The 12,507-nt window shown below is 36.5% G+C and overlaps 1 protein-coding gene across 1 annotated transcript in view; it reads right to left on the bottom strand.

Annotated features, from left to right (window-relative positions):
* Positions 1-12,507, bottom strand: part of SPACA1 (sperm acrosome associated 1) — a 52,953-nt gene that overhangs the window by 18,608 nt on the left and 21,838 nt on the right. The window contains exons 5-6 of the mRNA XM_074190213.1: positions 9,716-9,822; positions 9,189-9,324 (exon numbers count right to left, since the gene is read on the bottom strand). Coding sequence (XP_074046314.1) covers positions 9,189-9,324; positions 9,716-9,822 — 243 coding nt within the window. The remainder of the gene's footprint in view (positions 1-9,188; positions 9,325-9,715; positions 9,823-12,507) is intronic.

Here is a 12,507-nt window from a genome sequence, read left to right as displayed (position 1 = left end):
TCTCTTCTGGATCTGTTTTACAGGTCAGCTGTTTTTTCAATGAGATAGTTTACATTTTCTCCTATTTTTTCATTTTTGACATTGTTTTATTGTTTCTTGATTCATCACAAAGTCATCAGCTTCTTTTAGCTCCATTTTACATTTGAAGGAGTTATTTTCTTCAGAGACCTTTCTTATCTCCTTTTCCATCGGGCCAATTCTGCTTTTAAGGTATCTTTTCCTCATTACCATTTTTTTAGGGTTTTTTTTTTTTGGTAAGGCAAATGGGGTTAAGTGGCTTGCCCAAGGCCACACAGCTAGGTAATTATTAAGTGTCTGAGGCCAGATTTGAACTAAGGTACTCCTGACTCCAGGGCTGGTGCTCTATCTACTGTGCCACCTAGCCACCCCTCCTCATTACCTTTTGAATTGCTTTTTTTCCATTTGACCTAAACTGGTTTTTAATATATAGCTTTCTTCAGCATTTTGGGGGATCTCCTTGACTAAGATACTGACTTTATTTTCATGATTTTCCTCCCTCGCTCTCATTTCTCTTCCCAATTTTTCCTCTCCCTCTCTTACTTGATTTTTAAAATCTTCTTTGAGCTCTGCCATAGCCTGAGCCTAATTCCTATTTGTTTTTTGGAGGCTTTAGATACAGAAGCTTTGACTTTGTGTGTTTTGATCCTACATGGGACCATAGTAACTGTCTATGGTCAGATTTCTTTTTCTGTTTACTCCCCAGTCTGTGCCTTCATTTTGGGGTGCTTCCTGAGCTTTTGAGAGTTATTGGGACACCCCCACAAGGACCTCAGTTCTTTCAAGGTCTTATGAGAGGCCCAAACTGCTCTCCTAGTCTGTGCTCTGGTCTGTGGATGACCACAAGCACTCCCCTCTACCCTGGAGCTGTGAAGAGGGTTCCTGCTCCACAATGGCTGTATGGGGGCCCAGACTGTGAACAGGGTCTGAAAATGGACAAAATGCCAGAGTCCTTTCCCAGGGACAGAGGAGAGACCTTGACAGTCTCCCCCCATCCCCTTACCTTCTGTGGACTGAGTGTTCTGGGAGCAATTGCTGGGTGGCTCCATGACCCTGCTTCTCTTTCCTGGGATCTGGGCTGCACTGAGGGCCACTGCTGTGCTGAAGGCCAAGCTGGCTCCCCACTAACTTTGGAAGAGGTTTCCCTGCTGATCTTCTAAGTTGTGCTTGGTATTCCCTGGGTTGGGAGGTCTGGAAACTGCTTCTGCTGCCAGGAGTTGGTGCTCCCTGGGACCCAGCCATTCCTGGAAGGCTGGAGCCCCTTTGCTCTGGTGTGGTGATCATGGCTGCACTGCCAACCCCTCCAACCCTGTGGAACAGCTCCTTCCCATAGTCTTCTAGGTTATCTTGGGCTGGAGAACTGCCACACTGGCTCTTTCTGTGGGTTCTGTCTCTCAAAAATTTAGTCAAGAGTCATGATTTTAAGGTTTTTTAAATATTTTGGAGAGAGCTCTTGGGAAAGTCTGTCCTCATGCCACCATCTTGGCTTTACTCCCTCATCTATGAATATATTTTTAAAAAAATGTCTTAGCTCATTATTTATTGGAGAAATGCAAATTAGAACATATCTAAGTCCTATTAGATTGGCTAATAGGACAGAAAGAGAAAAAGGCAAATATTGGAGAGTATGTAGGGAAAATGAGATATTAGTGCACCATGGGAGGAGTTGGGAATTAAATCAACAATTCTGTAAAGCAATTTGGAACTATGCCCAAAACTATGCCTGTAAAACTATGCCCACCCTTTGACCAAGCAATGCCACTATTAAGGCTATATACCAGAAGAGATGAAAAGTAGGAAAGAAAATGAACTATATGGAAAAGGATTATAAATAGCAGCTCTTTGGGGGTGGCAAGGAACTGGAAATTAAGGGGATGCTCATCAGTTGGGGAAAATGGTTGAAAAAAATTGTATGTGATTCTGATGGAATGCTATTCTACTATAGGAAATGATAAAAAGGACACTATTAGTAAAACCTAGATAAACTTACATGAATGAGAAGATGCAACGTGAAATGTACTATATATAAAGAAGCAGCAATATTACAGGATGATCAGCTGTGAAAGCCTTATATTTTCTCAGCAATGCTGTGACCTAAGACAACTCCAAAGGACTTATGATAAAGATTGCTGTCCATTCCCAAACAAAGAGCTGAGTGGGTTTGATTATAGGTTGAAGCTTACTATTTTACTTTATTTTTTTCTTGAGGCTTTTCTTTTTTTTCAGAGAGGGATCATGTTTACTGTCATAACATGTCTATTATGGTAATGTTTTTCATGACTATATATATTTTTAACCTATATCAAATAACTTGGTTTCTCAAAGGGGGAAGTGGGGTGGAAAGAAGGGAAAAGATTTGGAATTCATAGTTTAAAAATGAATACTAAAATTTGTTTTTATATAAAACTAGAGAATAAAATAATATTAAAAAACACTACTAAACACATTGAAAGGGGAAGAGAGAGAGAGAGAGAGAGAGAGGAAGAGAGAATGAGAATTATGGTACACAAAGCAGAACAGGAACAAAATCCAGGCTTTCTGATTACTGGTTCATTGCTCTAACTATAAATCTTTATAGAAATGATACTAGTTCTTGAAAGGAATGGAATGGGGAAGACATAAAGAGAATGGGCAAAAAAAATAAGGCAAGTTCATGAAACAAAAACCAAAGGTTATTAGAAGAAATATGAAAATGCAATATATTAAAAAATATGTTGAAACAGAATTATTCCCACAGTGCAAAGAGAGTAAAATGAAAAAATATATAATTGTATATGAAATACAGTAATGATGTAGCATCCACAGTATTTGATGCCTTAAGGGAGTAATATTATAAAAGGCTTTTCAAAGTAGAATCAAGAACTAACAAAGGCCAGTAATAATCATTTGCAACACACACAAAAAGTCAGTAAAATCAAGGCTAAGAGGACAAGGAAGTTAGTGTCAAGACAGCCTAAGAACAGTTCCTGATAGTTTTAATAATATAACTTGGGGATATGAGGTTCCCCCCCCTTCTTTTTGCCTTTTAGATAAGTCTAGATGAAAACCAGCCAGTTCCTCCTAACAAAGTAGACATCATAAAGTTTCTTATGGAAAACTTCACTTGGTGGGGGAAAAGAGGAATGCGCTTAAGGCTATTTTATCTTCTGGATTATTGTAACTTTGTGTTCTGAATAGAAATGGGAAAAAAAAATGGAAAAAAGTTATGTACTTCACTTAAAAGGAAATCCACTATGAGAAGCCTTTCTTCAGGTGCTCTCTCCTCCTCCTGAAATTATCCTCTCCTACTCCCCTGCGTGTCTGTAGAATTTCTTCAGTAGAATGTTAAGTGCCTGGAGGTCAAGAAATGTTTCATTTGTCTTTGTATTCCCAGGGCCAAGTACAGGTCCTTCAATATAAGAAACACTTAATAAATGGGGCTAAATTTGATAGCCTATTATTAGTCCTCACTCTTTTTGACTTCTCTTCAGCATTTCTCTCACTTCCCCTAAAAATTCTCTACTCCCTTAGTTTTCATTAAATGCGCTCCTTATTATCTTCTTGTTGGAAAGTCCTTTAGTGGATCATCACCCATCTACCATACCCTGATAGTAGGATTAGCCTAAAACTCGAATATCAATCTACCTTTCATATCTCTATCATCTTTTTCTAGCCTCTGTTAACTTCCATAGGTCTAATTATCATCTCTCTATAGGTGATTTTCAGATCTTATATGGTCAACACTATTTTCCATCAACAATAGCCTTTTGGACATATCCAATTTATATCCAATAGACATTATCAAATTTAATCTGTCCAAAAATAATTGACTTTTCCCTAAACTCATCCCTTCTCCAAACTTCCCATTTACTATTGAGGCATCATCCCTCTAATCATTCAAGTTTGTAACCTCCAATTGATACTTTTAACTCTTTTCTTCTGTCTCACTCTATTTCTAACTTCTTATTTCACTTCTACAGGAGTCTTATATTTACCTCTTCTATATTCACATGGAAAGTACCCTAGCTTATATCATCATCATCTCTCACTCAAGACTATTGCCATGACATTTTAACTGGATGACCACCCTCTAGTCACCCCTCTCCAATCCATCGTCTAAGGACCTGCCAAAGTGACCTTTCTAAAACACATGACTGATGATGTCATTCTTCTGTTCAAGGACCTTTAGTGTCCTCATAAAAAGACAAATTTCTCTGGTTTTCCTGTAAAGCCTTTCAGTCTGGTTCCAATCTACCTTTCCTTTTAAGAACTGTGTTCCAGTGCTTATTTTAGCTTCCTGAACTCAGCACTTCATCCTCCACCTTCATATATCTATACAGGAAAATTCCATACCTGGAATACATTTTTCCCTTATCTGTGCTTTTTAGAATGCATTTTAAAATCACTTAGTGCCATTTAAGGGTTAGCTTATGTGTTCCCTATTAGGGAAACCTTTTCTGAGTCTTAATTATTACTTTTTTCTTCTTCAAATTAACATGTATTTATCTAATTTTCTGTTCTATGCTCTCCTTCAATAGAATCAAAGCTCCTTAAAGATCAGAGAACAGATTTTTTTGTTGCTTTGTCTTTGGGTCTCAGGGTCTAGACAGTGTTTATTGTACATAGTACAAGTGAATTAAATCCTTGTTGGATAGGAGTTGGTAGATTATGTGGAAATCTACACTTAAATAAATAATGTGCAATCAAAAGAATGTTTTTAATAACAATTAGCATTTTAACATTTGAAAAAAAGCTGCAAAATTATGGTAAGAAAAGGACTGAATCTGGAGATAGATGACCTGGGTTCAAATCCCTTCTTTGCCACTTACTACTTGTATGACTTTGAGCAAGTCACTAAAATAGTTCAGCTTTAGTTTGCTTATCTACAAAATAAGGGTTCTGAAATACATGTCCTCTAAGCTCTTTTGCCAAATCTATATCTATGATCCCATTGTATCTGAGTTTACCCTTAACATTACACTTTTAACCAAAGTCCTTAACCAAGCCACCAAGAGCTAAACAATAATCTTAACAAATAAATAAATGCTTGAGATTTTAGGTGTTCATTCCAGAAGAATTTGCCTTCTATGATAATCTCTTAAAATCAAATATTTACCTTGAGATACTGGGAATTATAGAATATGAGTCTCACAACCCATTGGTATGGGACTCTCTCTCCCTCATTCGTAGAGCTCCAACACATGAATGAGGGGCAGGGTGGAGCTGGGGAAAGTGAGAGCCAGGAAAATTCTTCAGCCTCTGCATCACTATGGGTACTTCTAGCTTCCAACTTCAAGAGAAGAAGGATGATGCCAATCCCTCATCTGAAGTTGCTGAAGCAAGAATAAGACCATGGGAAAATGCTGGGAAGAAACCAATATGAGAGGAAGTAGCAGTTTCCAACATACTCCTAAATCAAAGATTTAGAGAAATTCCCTTTGGGTGAGATCTGGAACTGTCTCTTGGTTTAGCTTCACTCCTAATGGGAAAGCTTCCTCATTGTGTATTGTCTGGAATAAATTTTCTTTTGCATACTTTCTCTGACTTCTATTTCACTATTGACTTGGATAAATGAATTTCTTTGCTACTGGCTATGTGTATTCATTCACTGTGCTACTGATATTTGGAGGACAGGGAAATCAATCCTTGCATATGAAACTTGGGTTCCCCTATCCCCATTAATGAACAGCAATTAGAAGTTTAGCTTGAACCTGAAAACTGCATTCCCTAGACTAATACTATTTAAGGGAGAAAATAGATGTAATTCTGATCTAGTACTCATTCCCTTTTCCTCTAGGGAAAATAGAGTGATCAAACTTATGAACTCAACCTCTTGCAAGTTCTCCTCCTGGAATAAATTCAAGTTTCTCTTTGAGAAGTATAGGGGGAGAAGAGGTTAGAGATATCTATTCTCCTTCACCTTCAAGACATACAATAATATGTTCATGCTATATGTAGGACAGCCCCTAACAGCAAATAAATTTGAAAACCTAGACAAAAAATAGAATGCAACTTTATTTCCACATAAATTCATAACCAAGGGAACACAGTTTCTGGGAAAATATTTTAATTTCTAATATAATATTTGCATTTGGCAACAGTTTAAATGTTAATGCTTCATTAGAAACCAATCTTATTTCCTTTAAATGCATAATTTAAATTTTTCTAAGTTTTCTGATATGCCATGTGTTTCTTATTTTATGTATCATGTTTGACTTATTGTGTTGAAAGTTTTCTTAATTTCTACTCCCCTCCCAGAGCAATATATTTCTAATTTTAAAGTGGAAATCTAAGAGAATTTATGATTCAGTTTACAGAGTTCTGTTTTTCAGTAAAATTATAGTACAAATATTTACAACATCATTGCTGGTAAGAAATTGGTCAATCAACAAACTTTTATTAAGCACTTACTTTGATATGCTAGGGACAAAAAGACAAAAAAGCAAGACAGTCCTTGTTTTCAAGGAGTTCACGATCTAATGGGAGGGGAAACATGTAAACATTGTACATCCAAGAAACATACAGGGGAGATGAAAGAATCTCAGAGGGAAAGCAGTGGAAACAAGAGCTTAGAGTGGGACTGGGAGGGAGGATCCAGAACAATTTCTTGTAGGAAGTGAGATCTGATTTGATTCTTCAAAGCATCCTGGAAAACAAGGAGGTGAATATGAGAAGGGAGAGATCCCAGATATGGAAGACAGCTGATCGAATGTCAGAAAGGTAGAGTATGGTGTGCAAGGATTAACAAGAAAGCCAAATATGGAAAAAAAGTGGTGTGTTAAGAATACTAGAAAAACAAGAAAGAATCAGGTTGAGAAGGGTCTTGAATGTCAAGATTTTATATTTGATTCTGGAGGTAGTAGGGAGCTACTGAATCTTATTGAGTAGATATTAATATGTTCAGACTTGTACTTTAGGAAAATCACTTTCAGAGCTGAATGGAGAATGGACACTGGTGTAGGGAGAGACTTGAGGCAGAGAGACCAACAAGGTTATTGGACTATCCTAGGTATGGGCTGTTGAAGGCTTACACCAGATGTGCTGCTATGTGAGTGGAAGAAGTATAGGAGGGATTTTGTGAAGGTTGAAAAAACCAGACGTGACATGTGATTGGTTATGTAGAATAAGTGCAAGGAGAGAATTGAGGATGGCAAAGAATTTACAGGTGACTGCAAAGAAAAAGCCAGGTGAAGTTTACCAGCTTCATCTTTTAATTTTCAACCTTTCTAGATGAAGCTCTAGAGGTTATTTGTATGGATCACTGATGTGATGGGGGTTGGAGGAAAATTTCTCACTCCTCTTAAGTAGACTGAAATCAAGAAGTGACAAATGAGGCAAAAAAAATTGAAAAGATAAATAATGCCCTCAAAGAATAGACTGAATTCAAAGAGTGGGAAATTAGGTAGAATAAAGCCCATTTAAAAAACAGATTTAACGCCTAAGAAGGCCTTCTGATTGACTATCTAGTTCAAATAGAAGCAGGTGCCACTAAAGGATCTTAAAGATCCCTAGGAGATTCCGAGATTGATACCTCTGGTCTAAATGAGATATAATATTTCCCCATGTATATAAGATGCATCTTTTTTCAAAAAATTTGGGGTCTAAAAACTGGGATTGTCTTATACAGTGGTTGTAGTTTTTTTACTTGCATATCTCACCTTTTTGTACTTGTTGTCTTTGTGCTCATTGCTTCGCATTTGTTACCAGTATATCAGGTTATGTTGTGCTATATTCTGCCCAGAAATGGCTCAGAAAAAATTTTCCTATAGTGCTGATTTCAAGTTAAAAGTTTGCAAAAGTGAATGGGAATCATGCTGCTGAACATTAGTTTGGTCCTCCTCCAACTGAGAAAAAAATCTGAGACTGGCTACAGGAAGAAGAAACCCAACTTAAAACTCCAAGGCAGAAGAAGGTCATGAGAGTCAAGTCAGCCAAATGGTCTGAGTTAGAGAGGGAACTGAAGAGATGGATTGAAGAGCAAAGGGCATGTGGAATTCCTGTGTCCACAAAGATGGTTCAACAGGGGGCAAGAAACATTGTTGATGAAAAAGAAGTGACTAATTTCAAAAGAGGACACAATTGGTGTTTCAAGTTCATGAAACAGAATAGACTAAGCATGAGTCCATGCACCAGGGAATGCTTGTGATCAACTCCAGACCAGAGCACAGGCAGGAGAGCAGTCAGATCTTCTCCTAAGGCATGGATTTGTCATCAAATACAGATGAGGACAAGCTAATGGATGAGAGTTTTGACAGTGATGAGTTGTATGAATTTTATGATGAATGAAACTTGACTTCAATAACTTTATATAATAGATTATTTTTCAAATTTTGGGTTCCAAAATTGAGGTGTGTCTTATACATGGGAGCGTCTTATACATGGGGAAATATGGTAACACCTTGGCTGCAATATAAAAGTTCAGGGACCTTTCTATTTCCAAGGGAGGGGGAGGTTCAGTCCTGAAATTAAGTAGACTGCAGCAGGTTGCAATAGAAGAGACCCATCAGAGAACAATTTAGAAAGAACAACAGCAGATGGCAGTACTATACATCAGAGAAATTAGAACAGCAGAGAAATTAGGTTAGTAGCAGTCCAGTGACATCACTAGATCAGCAGATGACATCAGTAGCTCAGTGGAGAGGCAAACAGCAACATCTGCAGCAAAGAGGGATTCCAAAAGGTTCACAGATCAAGGAGCACAAATTGTTCTTGTTGGGTATATCCCCTAATCTATGTGCCCTCTTCCAAATATGTCACCCTAGTTACATGTATTTTTAAACTTATACTGCCTTTTCTACCTGTAGTTTTTAGAATCTTTGGTATAGTTCAGAGGGAATTTTCCTTGTCTTTTATTATTTATTAATTGCCTTGTCTTTATTCAATTTTGCAGCTGAATCAAGTAGCCTTTGTTTTGCACTGGGGAATATTCTGGCTCATCTGATAAATGAAATATTGCTGAGAGCTTGTGAGCTGTGATTTTAAGTATATATTAATATGATATGCATTTTGAAAACTGGATACTCAGAGAGTCTATAACTGAGGGGACCTGGTTTACATATCAATATTAATTGATATTGAAGAAGATAACAATTTCATGAAGTAAAGCTCATCAGCATCCATTTTAAATTATTGAATCAGCAGCTCTAAGAAAAATCCAAAAAGATGAAAAACAAAGTCTGCTTAAAACTTACCATCCTTGGAATATACAGTATACTTTACAGAGGCAATTATATTGTTGTTTTCTGATGTGTCACACTGGAATGCCATGGGGTGAATTTCCCGGTCTACTTCAAGGACAGCTGAGTCATTGGGAAGAAGGAGTGCTTGCTATTAAAAAATAAATAAAAGACAGCAAAATGGAACATTTTTATTTATGCTTAGAAGTTAGCAATTTTAGTCAACTAGAGAATGGCCATATTCACTGGTTGCTCTACTCAAATAAGATTTAATAAGGTTTCTTTCTGAAATAGAATACTTCTTTTAAAAAATGAAGTTATCGTGTTCCGATAATAGCTGGGAGTGAACTAGCACAAACTTTTGACCTATTCATCTCTTATTTAAAATATCAACAAAGAAAAATTCTGATTATGATAATACAGTTGCATTTGTTATTCCTTTAAAAAACTGCTTTTGTAAAGAAAATTGATTTATAGTCATTAGACCTGAGAACCAAATGAATATAATATAAAACACCAAATTATACGGATTGATTACTTACCTGGTCTGGAATGAGCATTTTCCATATAAACCTGAAACGATTCTCTGGTGGTACATAAACACAAGCAAGTTTCACTGTAGAAAGGCTTTCTGAAATTGGTATGCCCCCTAAGGGAAGAAAAATTTAGTTAATGCATAAAAATCTCTTTAAATTTCTGTGACCATTTTAAATTGCTATATAAAAATATTTCAAAACACACACACAAATATATATATATGAATATATATATATATATATAGCTAATTTCATGGAGAGTTAAGGATAGATGATAGATAGATAGATAGATAGATAGATAGATAGATAGATAGATAGATAGATAGATAGATGGAAAGGAGGAGTATCCAACCATACTGTGGAAAAAAGATTCATTTCCCTGAAGTTCTGAGATCACCAGGAATCAATGACTAGAGGGTGAAGTATCATATGAACAGCAAAGGCTCTAAGTCTAGTGAGAAAAAAAGGGCTTTATTGGTTGTACTTTGAGAATCCCAGGAAACTTTGAAGAATAGGATATAATAATAGCAACTAGTTTAGTGCTGCCAGCAAAGACTTTAATGTATATTATTAGACCCCAGATTTAGTGGTGGGCAACCCCTGTTATACACTGAAACAATGATGTAGAACAATATGGTACAGAGCATGTTTCAATTTAAGGCAGAACCATCAAAGACCTAATCTCTTTCTTACTGAAATATTGAGACCTCCTCATAATAAAGGAACCTGACCTATAAATCCATTTAATAAAAAGGCTTCTTTTTTCTTTTTTTAAAAATTTATTTTCATCCATATGCACATGTATTTTTTAAATTATAAGATTTCCTTCCACCCTCCTTTCCCACCCACCCCTTCCCCTCAGTGGCAAATAGTCAGGTTAGCATTGTACATACATATTTTGATAAACATGCTTATAGATTAGTCATTTTTGGTCTGAGGAATTAGGATTAAGGGAAAGAGATACATAAGAGATAATTTTTATAAGTTTTCATCAGATTCTGAATGGTTGTTTGTGTGTGTGTGTGTGTGTGTGTGTGTGTGTGTGTGTGTGTGTGTGTGTATTTTGTTTTGTTTTGTTTTTCTTCCTCTGGATGGGGATAATATAGTCCATAGCCAGTCTAATACAGTTGAGCTAGCTCTCTGAACTGCTGAGAGGAGCTGCTTCCATCAAGTATGTTCATCTCACAGAGTTGTTGTTGCTTACATTGTTCTCTTGGTTCTACACCCTTCGCTCAGCATCAGATCCCATAAGTCATTCCATGCTTCTCTAGGGTACACTCTTTTATTATTTCTTATAGAACAATAGTTTTCCATAGTATTCATATGCCATAACTTGTTTAGCCATTCCCTGACTGATGGGCATCCCCTCAATTTCCAATTCTTTGCCACTACAAAAAGAGCTGCTATGAATATTTTAGAACATGTGTACTTTCCCCTTTTTTATAATTTCAAGAAGATTTCTTTCTGAAATGAAATACTTTTTTTAAAAAATGAAGCCATTGCATTCTGATAATGGAATTATTATGCTCTGGATTCTGAAGATAGGGCTGCAACAATGCACTACTGTATTTTTTAGAACATATTTAATATTATAAGCACATATGAGTTCCTGAAACAAGTTAAGAAAGAGAGCTAACCTAATTTACAGGCTAGTCTAGGGTAGAATGTCATCTTAAATATGACTGTGATTCTCCTACTATTGGGCAAATTTCTTTTCAAATTTTCTTTTTTATTATGAACTTAACAAACATGAACATTTGCAAAGTAAAATAACAGAAAATGAATATATATATGTGTGTGTGTGTGTGTGTGTGTGTGTGTGTGTATGTATATATTGTTGTTGTTCAGTCATTTACAGTAATGTACAGCTCTTTATGACCCCACTCTTTGGGGGTTTTCCTGGCAAAGATACTGGAATGGTTAACCATTTTCTTCTCTGGTTCCTCTTAAAGATAATAAAACTAAGAGTTAAGTAATTTACTCAGAGTTACACAGATAATAGTTATCTGAGATCAGATTTGAACTCAGAAAGAGGAATTTTCCTGAATCCAAGTCCAATACTCTATCCACCCTACTACCTAGCTGCCCATACATGTATATGTGTGTATGTACATGTATGTATGTATGTATGTGTGTGTGTGGAGAGAAAGAGAGACAGAGAGAGACAGAGAGAGAGAGAGAGAGAGAGAGAGAGAGAGAGAGAGAGGATTTCCAGTCTCAAAGATCACTGTAGATGGCAATTGCATGAAATTAAAAGATGCTTGCTCCTTGGAAGAAAAGATATGACAAATCTATATAGTATATTAAAATATATATATATCACTTTGCTGACAAAGATCGTTATAGTCAAAAGTATAGTTTTTCCGGCAGTAACAAATGACTGTGAGAATTGAATTACAAAGAAAATTAAGCACCACAAAATCAGTACTTTCAAATTGTGGTGCTGGAGAAGATTTTGGGGGTTCTCTTGGACAGCAAGGAAATCAAATCATTCAATACTTTTTTTTAGGGTTTTGCAAGGTAAATGGGGTTAAGTGGCTTGTCCAAGGCCACACAGCTAGGTAATTATTAAGTGTCTGAGGCCGGATTTGAACTAAGGTACTCCTGACTCCAGGGCCGGTGCTCTATCCACTGCGCCACCTAGCCACCCCCATTCAATACTTTCAATACTTAAATTAATTCAGCTGAAGTCTTGGAAGGATAAATTCTGAAGCTGAAGCTTAAACATTTTGGCCATATAATGAGAAGACAGAACTCATTGGAAAAGATTAAAAACAAAAGAAGGATGACAGAGGATG

This window comes from Macrotis lagotis, chromosome 5 (assembly GCF_037893015.1).
Source record: "Macrotis lagotis isolate mMagLag1 chromosome 5, bilby.v1.9.chrom.fasta, whole genome shotgun sequence".
NCBI classification, from domain to species: Eukaryota; Metazoa; Chordata; class Mammalia; order Peramelemorphia; family Peramelidae; genus Macrotis; species Macrotis lagotis.
The sequence above is the reverse complement of the archived record's forward strand: the minus strand, read 5'-3'. Positions and strand labels throughout refer to the sequence as shown.